Below are 15,105 nucleotides of genomic sequence, written 5' to 3'. Positions count from 1 at the left end.
CTTTTTTAATCTTTGTAGCAGCTTTTATTTTACTAGCTTGGTATTAACAGAAACATACCTCTTTCATCTCAGCAATTGATAAGGTCAAAACCAACTTCACTGGATATTTACACAAAGAGTGGATAACAATTTCTGGGAAAAAACAGTCACTGCATATACACATAGCTTTTAAAATGGATACAACTAAAGTAAGCTGCAGCAGTGCCTGAAGCACAGGAAGAAAAAATACCACTTCCTTTATCAGATGAGTCAACATACAACCATTTGGTGTTTTGTTCTAGTTTAGGTTGTTTGGGGCTCTTTAATTTTTATTCCTTTTTTTTTTACAGGAGACATCTTGAAGGCTGGGTGACATCTCCTTCGCTATTAAGGGCTGATGTGCCTGTCCACTTGACTAGGTATGAAAAAAGCAACACTTAAATCATAGCTGGGGATTGAAGAGGAGAGGTAAGGACCAAGCAAGCAAAGGATCTGAAGAAGAGGATGTCTCAATCTCACAAGCCTTTTTCAGTCCCCAAGCTGATAACATGGAAAGTGCTGTATTTCACTTAAGGCATGAAGCACCATCTCCTCTACTCACAGGTTAGCTACCAGAATACTTTTGGTATTCTTAACACAGCTGTTACTTTGATGAAAAATTGCATCTGAATATCAACTATGCAGGAATGAACAATACATATCCAATCAAAACTCTTATTCCGTCTATAAATCAAACCATTTTAGGAAGAAAACACAATTTTTCTTTCGAGGTTCTCCTTTTTTTGTTGTATTTAACCTGTTTGGCAACTCTTTCATAAGACATAAGACAGATAACAGCAAAAATAACTCTGCCTGTAAGCAGACAGCTTTTCATTTCTAAAGTACTCCAGTAAGCGACACTTTATTTTCAGGGGATGCAGGAAGGGGAAGGCTTGGTGAGTTTTTGCTTGCTTGCTTGCTTGGTTTTTTTAGGTACTTTGGGGGAACATAGGCAATGACAGAATGAACAGCATATGACCTCAAAATGGGAAAATGTCTTTAGTCAATTATTCTTTCAAAATATTCAAGTTGACAAAATTCTCAGTATTGTGTGAATTTGCTTTACATTACTAGACTAGGCACTGTGCTATTGGCTTTTTCCAGGCAGGTAAAGATATAGAGAAGGCTAGGGAAACATTATCATAAAATATAGCACTTTTATAACTAGACAACACCAAGTATTTGATGATTGACTGTCAGATAGTAGGAAGATGTTTTAAAAATAAACGGAAAGTTTTCCCCTCATATATGCAAACTCTATTATTTATGAATTTCAGAAGAGAATTATTAAAAGCTGGACAAAATGTTGGAGCAAGTGCTTCACTTATCTAATCAAAGGTATTTAGTTTCAGGATTATTTAATGTATTTTCATGGCTGTGCTTTTGCATTTTAAGTAAACAAGTGCTAAAATGTAGTTTAAAAACAACCACCAAAACTGTTTATTGGAAAGTAAGTGTGGGCTTGATCTTTGCTGACTTTGTTTCAGTTTGTTTTATGGACAACACCTATTTTGCAGTGAGGCTGGAAAGCATTCATTCATGGGGCAAAACTCCAGTCAAATTTTTGCGGTGGAAAAGGACCTGGGGGTGCTGGTGACAGCAGCTGAACATGAGGCAGGCTGTGCCCAGGTGGCCAAGAAGGCCAATGGCATCCTGGCCTGGATCAGCAATGCTGTGGCCAGCAGGGCCAGGGCAGGGATTGTCCCCCTCTGCTGGGCACTGCTGAGGCCTCGCCTCATATCCTGCTCTGGGCCCTGCAATTGAAGGAAGGATATCGAGGTGCTGGAACAAGTCCAGAAAAGGACAGCAGAGCTGGGGCAGGGTCTGTCCTGTGAGGAGTAGTTGAGGGAGCTGGGGATGTTTATCCTGGAGAAAAGGAGGCTCAGGGTGACCTTATCACTCTCTGCAGCTGCCTGACAGGAGGCTGTGGCCAGGCGGGGTTGGCCTCTTCTCCAGGCAACCAGCGACAGGAAGGGAGGAAATCGTTTCAACCTGTGCCACGGGAGGTCTAGGTTGGACACTGTACTGTTTCACGAAGTATTTCACAAAACACATCACAAAACGTTGTTTCAAATTGCTTCACAGAGAGGGTGATTAGAGCTTAGAATGGGCTATCAGGAAGGTGGTGGAGTCATTGTCCTGTTTAAGGAAAGACTGTTTAAGGAACTGTTCAAGGAAAGACTGGACGCTGCACTCACTACCATGCTCTGGTCGACATGGTGATATTCGGTCATAGGTTGGAACCTCTTTTCCGAGCTGTAAAATGGTTCCGTAAATTCTGTAAACACAGGGTCTCTCCCCGGGGGACGGACAGGGCACTGCAGACGCCACACCCGTCTGTTATGAAAGACCTTTCACACCCACACAAGCCCAGAACTGCAATCCCAGCCAACAATGCGGGCAGGGCGGGCGGGCCGGCGGTGTCACGGCGGGATCAGTGGCCAGGTGTCCCGGGCCGGGTGCCCCAGGCGGGGTCGGGCGGCAGCGACAGCTCCGAGCCCCGCTGTCCCGGAGCCGCGGCCGGAGCCGCTCCCGCCCCCGGGCCCGCGCTGCTGCGCCTGCGCCGAGGGGCCGGGCGCGGGCCCGCCATGGCGGCGGCGGCGCTGCGGCAGCGGGTGGCGGCGCTGGGCCGGCGGCTCGGCCCGCCCGGGGCCCGCGGTGAGTGGGGAGCGGGGTCGGGGCCGGGGCCGGGGCCGGGGCCGGGGCCGGGGGCGGCGCGGGCGGCCCCGAGGGCACGGGCGGCCCCGAGGGCATCTTCGCATACGGCGTGTGCGCTTGGGAGCATCAGAGCCTGGCCGCAGATGCCTTATTTTAATCATGAAAGGTGCGGTCTGACAGGATAACTGGCCTGCTTCGGTGCTGTATTATTATTATTCAGCCGCTCTTGAAGATGCCCCTGGGATGGATGAGAAAGCCATGTGGAAAAGGAGAGTGAGCCCTCATCGGTGCTAAGGGAGCTTTGTGTTCTTCCCTCAGATACGTTCTTAGCGAAAGGCTCTGCTAATCTGGACAAGCTGAAGGATCTTTGCAGCGAAGGGAAAGAACATCCTTCCACGCTTTTTCAGCTCTATACCCAGGTACATTGTTATGGACATCAATCTGTCTTTCAAGAAGATGTGTTGTGTAGCGTGTGGGAGACGGTTTGGTGTAAAAAAGGAGGGTGGGGCAGAAAGGCGGCTCAGTTACTTGGGGGTGTGTGGTGAGCACAGAACTGCTTCTGACTTGGATAACTTGGAGTCGTTCGTGCTGTTACTTTAGGGACAGAAGGGGGTTTGGCTTGACAGTCACCATCACCAGGCCTTCAATACTTCCACCTTGCACCTTTTGTAAACTAAATGTTAAAAAAAAACTTCGAATCGTAGTGGTTTATAAACTAACAAGTTTTCTATGTTACAACACACATCCACTTGATTATTTTGACAGTAGCATTTCTGCCTTGTATATGTTCTTGTTTTCATAGGCTGTCCTAGACATTACGTATTTTGAGGAAAACCAGCTTGTGGATGAAGATTTTCCAGAAGAATCTGCCTTGCCAAAACTTAAGGAACTTATTTCTGTTCTTTCAGAACCAGAGGACCTAGTGAGGGAATGCGGCATAAAAGAAGTGAGTAGCCAGAGGGCAAATTATTTCATTATTTAAAAACGAAAAATCTGAAATGGGACATAGTATTTGCATTTTTGATGGGCAGAATTTAAAGTATTTGGAAGCGTTTTCAAATCTTTTTGGTATTTAAATAGGGATTCCTGAAAATATAGTTTCAAATGCCTTGTTGTGTGCTCAGAATTTCTCTGGCTATCATTTAATGATTCTACAGGCAGTTAATACTCCTGTTTGACCTACAGTGATAGGTTAGGCTAGCCTTGTCTCTCTGAGTGCTGCTGTCAAACACAGTCCCTGAAATAAGAGATTTACACAGTGTTTGCATGTGTGCCAGTGCATATAAGTAGTTCAGGTGGTTTATTTTTGTGTTAGACCAGTTTGTTGGACTTTATTTCAGCCCATCAACATCCTTGGTGCAGAGTTGTTAGAATGTCTTTACTGGAGAAAAGGAGCCCTGCTTTACATGTATTGCCACACAGCAAAAGAAAGGAGTGAATGGGTACGAGAAAACATTGCCACATTTAAAAAGGTACAGGAGATGAAAATGTTCTATGAGCTTTAAAGTTTGACTCTTGACTTTTAAAATATGGCTGGTTTTTTTGTTCTGTTTTTTTTTTTTTTTCCCTTTAATTGGGATTTTGGGGCTTCATAGGAAGAAGTATTTCTGTATATCATTAATTTAACGAGAACTTATTTTTTCCTCATTTTTAACTTTACTCAGTGTCTTAATGATGGAGTTCAGTACTTGATGAAGATGCTTAGCTTTAGATGCCCTCTTCAGCTAGATGAAGATATCTCACTTCAGGATAAAGACACAGCTAGATTACTCAGTGAAGGTAAAAAAAAACCCCAAAAAATAACTCCAAAAAACCTTTTAACTTACTCTTCTTAATAACTGCTTCACTTTATGAAATGCTTTTTTGCGTGTGTTTATTGTTTGACCTAATTTATGTTCAAGACTTGACACTTTTTAGAACAAGAAGATAAAAAATGAGGCAAATAAGCAGGCAAGAATGCCCACCCCCCTTCTTTTTAAACTCATGAATTTTAGGGTGTGTCAGCGCTCATTTTCCCGATGTTTTATGAGTGCACTGGAGGGAGGTGAACTGAGGCAATGAGGGTTTGATGCACAGTAGTGTTTTACACTGGCAGTGTTTATACACAGTACTTTATTGTGAACCATCTAGTTCAGCATTGTCAGATGTTTAGGGCACAAATATGACTGCAGAGGGTGCCAGAGGTTCACATATTGATCTTCCCTTTTAGCTCTAGGACAGCAGGGGTACAAACACAATTACAGACTTCATGCAGGTAAAAACTATATGCAGAATTGGTTAGAATTGGCAAATGTTCTTTGTCACCACTTTATGTAGCTTTATGTGAGTTTCATTCCTATTGAGCGTTTCTAGGAGGATCTGAGGCTGCATCTGTGTGATGCAGGCAGGGTGATACAGCAGGGGGGGATTTGTAAGGTAAACCAGCTGGTGCTGAGGACACAGTGTCCACGTTGAGCACACTCAAAACCAGCTCTACTCTGACTGTAGCAGAATATGCAGCACCTTCTTGTTTAATTTAATCTGAAAGTGGCATTGCTGCTATATAGCTCCATAATGTAAAGTCAAGTTGTGGATTTATTTAGCAGGATTTTTTTTTTTTTGGTGAAAGACACATGTGTGCCTTTGAATTCAAATACTAATAAAGCTGCTCTGGTTAATATGAGTTAAGATGACCTCAGACAGTATCTTTTAGGCTTAAACTGTGGGAGGCACAGAAATACTCCAGAGTTAATATGTACAGTCATGCCTGTGCTAAAGAGGCTGTAAAGAAATACTGAAATTCTATGAGATAATTAGGCAAACAAAACTATGGAAATAATGTTTATATGGCAGTCTTAAAAGATTTTAACATTATGGAGGGCCAAACTGGACAGAGAAATGAGCATGGTCTTGATCCATGGTTTTCTTCTGGGCATTATATATTTATATAATTATATATTTATACTGTCTTTTTGAAATTTTCTTCGCCATTGTTACTGAAAAAAAATTAACAAGCTGTGTACTTTCCTATAGTAGAATAATAAAGTACTTGATCTAAATTATTTTTGCAGGTATATTTAGTGACACTCACTTACTGGCAATGATGTACAGTGGAGAAATGTGCTACTGGGGACTGAAACACTGTGGAGAAGGGAAGCAGGAAAGCCTTGAGTCAATAGATCTTGTGTCTAACAGGGACCTGGGCAGCAGATCACAGAGCATATCGCTGGATTTCCAAGAAACGGGGAGAAACATGTTAACAAAGTATGTGGCCGTATGTGAAGGACCCTTAAAAGGTCAAGGGTGGAATACAACAAATGCAAAACAAATGCTGCATTATTTTGTGAAATCTCACAACTAAGATCCACTGCGTTGTCTGTGCTAGAAGAAGACTCGTGACATAAGAGCACACTCTTCGTCGCTGACTTATTTTCTTTTTTTTGTTGTTCCCAACCGAAATGTATACTTCCGTTGCATTAAAAACTCGCATTCCAAGGACTCCCGGACCGCGGTCCAAAGTGCAGTGCGGTGCTGGGGCGTGGGTGCGGCAGCCACCGTGGGCAGCGCCGGGGCGCGGTGCCGGAGCGGGGCCCGGTGCCAGCGGGGCCCGGTGCCAGTGGTGCCAGCGGTGCCCGGTGCCGGAGCGGCGCCCGGTGCCAGGGGTGCCGGAGCGGGGCGCGGTGCCGGAGCGGGGCGCGGTGCCGGAGCGTGCGCGGCGCTGCGCGGGGGCGGTGCCATGGCGGCGGCGGCGGCGGCAGCGGAGCCGCGCGGTGCCGGCCTGGAGGCCGCGGTGCGGGGCGGGCTGCGCCTCCTCCGGGAGCGCTGGATGCGGGGCACCGCGCCCGCCCCGCTGCCGGCGACCCCGGACGGCGCGGGGGGAGAGAGCGCCCTGCAGATGCTGCCGGTGAGCGGGGCCCGGTGGGGCGGGGAAGGGGGGGGGTGGGCAAAGCGCTGCATTCTCACCCCGTTCTTCTGCACTGCTGAATTCGGGAGTCCTTAAACCGCTGTTCTCAATGGTTTTCAGATCGACGTGCAGCTGAACATCATGTCCTTCCTCTCGCCCCAAGATTTGTGCCGCTTGGGAAGCACGAGTTGCTACTGGAGGGCAGCTGTGCAAGACCCGTTGTTATGGAGGTATTTTCTCCTGCGGGATCTTCCCTCTTGGACATCTATTGATTGGAAATCACTTCCAGATGAGGAGATTTTTAATAAAGCCTTTTCAGAGGTCAGCGACAATGCACTGTATGATTACATGGCAGTGTAAGTATCTCCATATTCTCTTATATTACTTTCAGGTGTGCCTACAGCAGTAATATTCAGGCCACAGGTATATTTCATATTTACAGAAATAAAGTTCTGCTGTAAGCTGCTGTTTAAATGTTGATGTGTCTCAAATACATTGTTTATTTTGGAAATACAATTTCCTGTTGCTCTGTAGTCTGGTCAGCTCTTTCTGTTTGGAAGTCAACAAGAATGTAAAACATTGTAAAAAAGACAACGGTAATGCTGTAAAAAATTACAGCTTTTTGTAAACTGTATGTCTGCTGTGGCACAGAAATACTGCTTACTGTTGATCTTGATAAAGAAGTGTTCTTTGCTCTCAGTGCCACGGCAGTTATTTTCATAAAAGTACCAAGAAGTCTTCAAACTACACTGAGTGAAATGAATCTTCATTGTTTTTCATGTTATTTGGAAGACCTAATAATAAAAAAGTGCACAGAATGTGTACAGAAGAACAAGTTGTATTGTTTTAGGTCCGATTGTCAAAGGCTGTAAGACGAAGACTGATTTCAGCTAGTATAGGTGAAAAGCATAGCAACACAATAAATATGTTTGGATGACTGAGAAGAACTCTTAAAACAAGTTAGTTTGTGGTGACTTCTTTTCTAAATTTCATTCAGTTCCCTTGATTTGCAGTAGTGGTCTGTAGATTTGTTTGGGATTTCTGATTTATTTGCAGTTACATTTTCCAAAGGTGGTCCTTAACACATTGCTTTGTGGTAAGTGCACTAACTTCTGCAATCTCTGTGCCCTTCATCCTCTTTTAACAGGTGGGAACAGTACCCACAGTATTTGACATGCAAAATATGGACTGATTTTGAAATTGGATTTAAATCTGTTTAGGTCTGAATTACTAATTTGAAACCATCTGTCACTGATTTCCATTGTGTCTGCACGCACTGAGCTGTTTTGCTGATCTCAACTGAAACCCATTTCAGAGTGGGTATAAAGGAGCCCACATGTGATGCTTCCTTGAAGTGGTTTGTTCAGCAGCAGCCATGACTCCGGAAGCAAACTGAAACTGCTGCTCTAGGATGACTGTTTTTCTTCATCTCAATTAGCAGTCCTTCCATGCCTTCTAGCATCCACACCAAACGAGCATTTAAGTTTGCAGACAACACTTGTCTCCTTCCACAGCTTGCATGCTCTCTAACTACAGGGAAAATGTTCATTTTCAGGTGGTTACTTGTTATAAACACAAAAGAGTTTAATTAAGGTTTAAAATGCACTCACAAAGCTGATTTATATTTTTAATGTGACTCTTCAGCTTTGATGTTATTTTACCTATATTGTGTATTCAGTGAGGATGGGGAATTCGCAATTCTTATTTTAAGTAAACTAAAAGATCTTTAGATAGAAGTGTACTGACGTCCAAAAAGTGGACTTTAAAAGAATTGATGCTTTTGCCTGCTTTGTACTGGTGCTGGAAATCCTCAGTTTAGAACTTTATAATTTTTGACCTACGCTTTGAGTTATACCAGAAGCAAAGCATAAGAAATGTGGGACCTAAATTAATTTGTTTGATTAATGCCTCTTTTGTATTTTGTGTTTAATTTCTAGTTGCATCTATTTTAAACAGATATAAAAGGAGCTGTCCTCAGGGTAGAAGAAGTTTGAAATCGAGCCGTCCCCGGTATGGGACTGTGACTTCCTTTTTGCAATCACTGGTCACTCAGGCAGAACCTCGCTTTGCTATGTTTGGGCCAGGTTTGGAAGAGCTGGACAACTCTTTAGTACAAAAGATGATGACATGCCCAGAAATTCTGCTGGTAGCTGGCCTGCCTCAGAGACAAATTCATGGTAATGATGGTTTTGGCTTTTGGCCTTCTTGTTTTCTTAAAAGATACAACACAAAATACTGAGGAAGAAATGAAGAAAAGGAACAATTTTTTTGTATCCTTAAAATTCAGTAGAATCATGGTAAAAGCAAACCAATTTCTGATGTGTTCAGATGGATAAATGCAGCAAACATTTGGGACAAACTAATAGCTTCAGTGAATTTATGATTAAATTTGGACATTGTCTGAAGAATCATTTTGCTCCTTGTACTTCTATTTTCATCCAAAATTCCATGTTACTGCTGCTGTTGTGATCAATAAATGCAGACAAGCCTTTCTTTCAGTACTGCTTGCAGTAAGTGGCTAAAAAAGACCTTTGTCTTTGATGATTCTGTATTCTGAGATCAAATTATGTAAATTTTACTTAGAAGAGTTAGAGGAGCAGGTGAGGGATTTTTTATGTTTTAAAGAGTAGCTTTGAAAGTCTAATTTGACTTCAAGCCAAGCCAGAGACAAAAATGTTTTACTCTTTAACTAACAGTTATTTCATCACAGCAGAACTCAAATAATAAAATTGCATTTATAGGAAGCATGACAATTATTTTAGTGTTTTTTTTTTTCTCTCATATGTCCTTTTCAATGCAGCTTGTCATAAGCAGACTGGAACCTTTTCTATGCCAGTTTCAGCTAATAAATACAAGTCTGGTTCCTTTCTGTTTTAGATTTCTAGCTCCAATTCTAATAATCAGAAATACAGAAACGGTTTTAATACCTTTGACTAGATTTTCATGAAATTAAAAGGCCGATCAATTGGACCATGTATAAAGTTTAATTGTAATATAGTAAATCTTCTACCCCTAAGAGCAATATCTAGGTTTGAATATATTCATTTTGTAGCACCACTGGAATTTTTGAACTACCACTTAATTGTATTCAGTAGCCAAATAGCTGTAATCTCATAGATTCATTTTTTCCCTGTAGGAATTGGATCAGGAGTCAGTTTTCAGTTTTACAACAGTCAAAAATTCAATATTGTGACATTGTATTCCACCACAAGGTAAGATAAGATCTGTTCTCCACCAAATGAAAAGTACAGTTTCTAATTTATTTCAGAGTTTTCATATTTTTGTCCTGTGACTTTCGTATGCACTTTCTCATGCAAGGATATCCCTTATAAATTGAAGTTTCAATGCATGCCTTTGTTTTTCCTTTCTTTTTTCAACCACTAAGTTTTCTCATGGAAGTAATAAAGCTTTTCCAAACAGTATATGTACCAAAGGTGTACAACAGGCACATTACAGGTGCGTCTATCCCTCTTAATACCTTGGTTGAGTCCCTTTGGAAACACTCCATGAACTCATCCTGGAGTGTATAGCATCTTGCAGTTTGCCAACCATCTCTGTGCACTCAGAAAGAAAGGAAAGCAGGAGGGGGCAGTGAGACATGAAACCATTTTTCTGGCTCAGCCAGAAAAAATGCACTGCCTAGACTTTCAAGATTCTCTTTTGATATTCTCAGTTAACCTGACTACTGAAATATCTTTCAGTGTGGAGAGGAGGAGAGCAAGGGAGGAGCAAGCTGTTGCTGTGAATAAGATGTTTTACCAAGAGAACAGCACAGTAGGGAGCCAGCAATCCATGCACTACAGTGTAATAGCTCAAGTCAGGAAGGTGTGCGAAGTAGTTGATGGATTCATTTATGTTGCTAATGCAGAAGCTCATAGAGGTAAGAGGTTGCTCTTTATTTATATTTTGTGAATAACTGGTGTGTTAGATTACAAAGAATATGCAATACATCAAAATCCATGTTCTGATCCTTTCAAAATCTGCTGTTTCTTCATGTTGAAGAGGTCTCCTGTTCTAGACACTCTCATCAACATGTTAGGGATTGTGGCCCCTTGTTTTGTTTATGGCACATACTGATATGGTTGCTGTCTAAATTACATGTGGGAAATTACATGGATTAAAAAACAAAAAAACCCCTATGGGTATGTATAGCAGAAACTTGAAAATACATTGTTTGTGCTGTGGAAACAACCTTCACCAGGAAAACAGTAAAAAATGCAATTAGTCTAAATCAGTTTAGTCCTGTGAGATGATAATCCAATAAAAATTCCGGTAGTTTTCTTTACATTCATCAGCTTTGAACGGAGGAAAAGGGCTATCTCAGAAAAGAGACAGGCAAAAAACTTTGAAGGGATACACTAAGAGAAAAGTGCATTCAGTAGGGAAAGGCTGCTGACTGTGCAGTGTGTGGGTACTTCTGAATGGCTTGTTGTAATTTTGATCTCTGTGAGGTACTCAGAAAACACTCTGATGTTAGGATTGAAATAGGCTGCCATAGAATCTACGGAGATCTTTAACATCTAAATGTCATCAATATCTGTGTAACATAAGGGCAGATGAGTAACTCTTGTGATAAGCAGAACAAGATCATTTGGCCCTTCCACCCCTCTGTCTAACTGCCTCTGAAATAAAAAAAATCCCAAAAACGAAAACACTTTTTTTTTGCATATACTTAAGACTCATGCATTAAAAATTGTTTCTTAGCACATGATCGTCAGGAGGAGCTGGCTCGTATTTCAGCAATGATCGACCCAGCCCTCGGGCCTCCAAACAGACCTCTGCTGGTTTTGTCCTGTGTGTCTGACATTGGTGTGAAAAGAATTCCATGTGTTTACGTGGCACATCAGTTGCAACTTAATCTGCTGCGTCAGCCCTGGATGGTACTTGCTCTTAAACCTTTATTTTCTGTTTCTCTGTGGTTTAAATTTAATTTAGGCTCTCAGGTTCCTTAACTATACCTACCTAAGCAAGAGTGCAGCTTTCAACACTAGTATACAAGCTTTCTATTCAAGTGAAAGAGTTCATTTCTTTGGTGCTCCAAGATGAATTATTAGCCTGTCTGAAGACAAGAAGCTTAAGTGACTTGCCCAAAAACACACAACAGACTTAAGATGGAGCTGGAATGTAAGGAAGGACAAATTATGGTCTTGAGGGGAGTAAGGAAACTTCAGTTCATTTAAATCTGAATTTCCTAAGTCACAGCCTTGGACACAAGATAGATTTTTGGGACATTTTTAAAAGACTGTTTACTATCACTCAGTTGATGTGATGTCTTCAGTTTTTGACAGATCAGTTTTCTACCTAGGATGTGAGGTCTTGAACTTGTTTTTTTTATGTTTGTCAAGGACAGTATCTATCAGCATGGTTCAGCCATGCAGAATGAATTTTTGTTGATGTTGTGTAGCTGAGGAATAATTTAACCAGAAAAAAAATCCTGATTTGAGGTAATTCCTTTGTTGTCATAAGGAAAATGTTTATAGGCTTTTTACAAAACATACCATTTATAATAGCCACTGGATAAGATATTACAAAATCTGAGTGTTAATGATGCATAGAAATCTAAAGCTCTAAAGTGGCAATTTTGCTTTAAGAGTAACAAGAAGATTTTTCAAGTGGATTTCCATCTGTAAAGTAAATGTAGTCTTCCAGAATGGCTGATGAAACAATTGAAAAAAACTTCACCTCTGATACTAAGAGTGAAAGCTTTCTTAACATGAAGGTGTTTTTTTGTTTATTTTCTTACTTTCATAAAACCTTTTTTTGTCTAAGGGATCTTTACAGTAGTGATAAAAATTTAGATTTGACATGAGTGTTTCTGACTTTACAGATAGACACAGAGTGATATTAAAATACTGTTAGATCCTGTTAGCTGTTACCTCTAATACAATAACTTTTTCTTTCAATTTTATTTTCACAGATGCAGGACACTGTAGCTGCAACTTTAGATGGACTGCTAAATGGAATTGAGTGGCTCTTGGAAGAAGCAAATTGTAAAAGTGCACAGTAGTAGGATTAGGCATTGTTGCCCTGTATAAGCCTTTTGGTGTTTTCCCTTTCAGTTGAAGTAAGAATCTTGTCCTTCCTGCCAGACTACTGTGAGAAGGGAAAACTAATAAGGCAGACCTGTATATATTTCACTGCACATACTCAAATCCTTAATATTTTTCAACTATATTCCTGAATTAGAAGTACAAGTAGAATTGCCTTGATTCTAGCTGTGACAAAGAAGTGATTTGGAAGGACAATCTGAGTGTTTTGTTATTTTTCTCTCCTTTCAACCAGAGGCCTTTAGAGTACAATCTTTTCCAATATATCTGATGGTCTAATATCTTTTATAAATAAATATGTAACGCTACGTTAGTTTATCAGCACAGCCATATCACACATTTAGTAAATATATTCAGTGGAGATCTTTACAGTGACACTTCCTGACCAAAGAAAACATACTGCAGGTTGTACAGTAGGAGGTTGACAGAAAGACAGTAACTCTTGAATTTAGAAAAGTGAGTTCCCCTGAATTTTTCTAGAAAAAAGTGCCTAGACAAAAAATAGTGGGGGGAATTTTCAGCCCAGACCAAATTTCTTAGAAGCAAACAAACACTCTTGCATGTGGGTTGTTGTTTCTTTGTTGTGATCTTACTTAAACCAACCACAACAGACTTCAACATCTTTTTCTTTCTGTTGCACTGAAAACATTAGCTTGAACTGGATATTCCTCCGATCCCATGAACAAATGTTAAATAGGATCAATCAGGACTTTATTGCATACACAGACTGTCAGGTTTCCCAAACAGTTGTGGCCACTTGCAGGTATGAATTATACCTGTCTTGAAATTTTCTATGCATTTGCAAATAGTTTTATGAAAAGCAAAGCAACATTTTAAAGCTGGAAATTGTGTTTCCATATAGATGTCTTTTGGGATAGTCATCATCTTCCACCTTTTGATGTTTTTACTATTGGATGAATGTTCAGAAACTTCACTTGGATTTCTTGCCAGGGCATTTATTTGCTTTATTCTGGGCCTTTTGTTTTATTTTCTCCTATCATCATGGAAATTCAGGTGTCTCGTAGCTTTTTCTTGGAACCCTAGATAAATGGTTGCATAACACACATACAGCTGTAACCGCCCTCAATCTGGGATACTTGAGTGATGATCAACACAGCCATGTCAGAAACATTCCATTTGAGAAGATGTTTGGAATTTTTTAAAGAACTAGAAAGTATCTCCTTTTTTTCATCTTTATGCACAATTAATCCATTTTCCCAGATTTTTTGGTGTGTCTTAATCAGGGACACATGGGAGTTTCAAGGGAAAATTCAAAGGAACATTACAGTGAAAATTCTGGGGGTTTTTTGGGGGGCTTTTTTGTTTTGTTTTGTTTTTTTTAATAGTGTATGTGTGTTTTGCCCTTTAAAATAGAACAGATCCAATGGATTTGAGTGTTCAGGGTAAAATTCCATGCTTTGTGACTGAGTGTATGTGATTTTCTTCCTAATCACATTAATTTCATAGTGGTCTGTTTGTAGGGGATTGAATGCAGCAACCTGATTCTGTTGCTACTACGAACATGGAGGGGTTATGGAAGATCCTCTTTCTACTTTCTTCATCAGGAATAAATACTTTTTTAAAGAATAATAGTTAGAGTCTTCCTATGTGTGTTAAGCCCCTTACATGTGTGTCATCTATAGTCATTAATGAAGAAAGTTATTGGATGTTACCAGTTTAATTACGATAATTCACTGTCATTTCAAAGGGTTAGGATAATGTATGGTATGTAGTTTTTCTGAAAGATCATCTGTTAGATTAACTTAAAGCTAGAATACCTATTAGAATTACAGGTTTTAAGGGTGCAGTGTAGAAAACACACAGTGGGCATGAGAAGTCCATGCAGTCATGGAGCTCCATGATTAAATGCTGTGGTGGATCAGCACAGGCAAGGAAGATGAGCGTGTACACTGTTCAAAGGAGCAGCTGAGGTGCACAGAGATATGCTGTGGAAGAGGCAACCAGCTTGTTGAGCATACACAGCAAATAGTTGCAGAGATGCACTGCCTTTTACATTTGACAATTCCTCCTATTTCAGTTCCCAAATCTGCTGAATTTAGAAGCATAGAAATCATTTAAGCTTGGGACTGTCATTGTTAGAAAGTCAAAAATAGTTGTGTGTGGAATATTAGAACACGACTTAAGTGTATCTTAAAACTTCGTAATGTAAAAAGAAAACTACTTTTCTAAAAAAATCTAATTGGTTTTGTATTTATCAGAGTAGATGCAATGATGATGGGTTTGTGAAAAATCAAACTAGGATCTGGATCCCAGAAATTTTGCTTTCCTAGGGATGAAGGATTCTAAAAGCACTAGACAGAAATTGCTTTTGTACCCACTGCGGCAGTATGTTTATCTAAACAGTAGTCACAAAATAAGAGATTAAAATGACAATATATGTGAATTTATAAGAAAACTCAATTACTGGACTTCACCTGAGCAACTTTCAAACAAAGGAAGTGGCCATGGGGATGCTAATTTTCAAATCTTTGAAAATTG

General features: G+C 40.6%; 2 protein-coding genes across 5 annotated transcripts; both read left to right on the top strand.

Annotated features, from left to right (window-relative positions):
* Positions 1–2,524: 2,524 nt before the first annotated feature.
* Positions 2,525–6,153, top strand: RIMOC1 (RAB7A interacting MON1-CCZ1 complex subunit 1). Of its 2 annotated transcripts, none has more exons than XM_054652692.2 (6): positions 2,525–2,676; positions 2,995–3,095; positions 3,479–3,622; positions 4,017–4,148; positions 4,341–4,455; positions 5,727–6,153. In XM_054652692.2, the coding sequence occupies exons 1-6, from the start codon at positions 2,607–2,609 to the stop codon at positions 6,014–6,016; spliced, it is 852 nt and encodes a 283-aa protein (XP_054508667.2). In that variant the 5' UTR covers positions 2,525–2,606; the 3' UTR covers positions 6,017–6,153. The 2 variants fall into 2 exon arrangements, with proteins under 2 accessions (XP_054508667.2, XP_077027280.1); XM_077171165.1 differs by lacking the exon at positions 2,525–2,676 and adding an exon at positions 2,821–2,842.
* On the top strand, positions 5,778–14,196 carry FBXO4 (F-box protein 4). Of its 3 annotated transcripts, none has more exons than XM_054652689.2 (7): positions 5,778–5,919; positions 6,680–6,915; positions 8,516–8,736; positions 9,696–9,771; positions 10,261–10,439; positions 11,264–11,439; positions 12,477–14,196. In XM_054652689.2, the coding sequence occupies exons 2-7, from the start codon at positions 6,701–6,703 to the stop codon at positions 12,564–12,566; spliced, it is 957 nt and encodes a 318-aa protein (XP_054508664.2). In that variant the 5' UTR covers positions 5,778–5,919; positions 6,680–6,700; the 3' UTR covers positions 12,567–14,196. The 3 variants fall into 3 exon arrangements, with proteins under 3 accessions (XP_054508664.2, XP_054508665.2, XP_054508663.2); XM_054652688.2 differs by lacking the exon at positions 5,778–5,919 and adding an exon at positions 6,336–6,559; XM_054652690.2 differs by lacking the exons at positions 5,778–5,919; positions 11,264–11,439 and adding an exon at positions 6,322–6,559.
* The last annotated feature ends 909 nt before the right edge of the window (positions 14,197–15,105 follow it).

This window comes from Agelaius phoeniceus, chromosome Z (assembly GCF_051311805.1).
Source record: "Agelaius phoeniceus isolate bAgePho1 chromosome Z, bAgePho1.hap1, whole genome shotgun sequence".
NCBI lineage: Eukaryota > Metazoa > Chordata > Aves > Passeriformes > Icteridae > Agelaius > Agelaius phoeniceus.
This window is presented reverse-complemented; position numbering and strand designations above follow the sequence as displayed.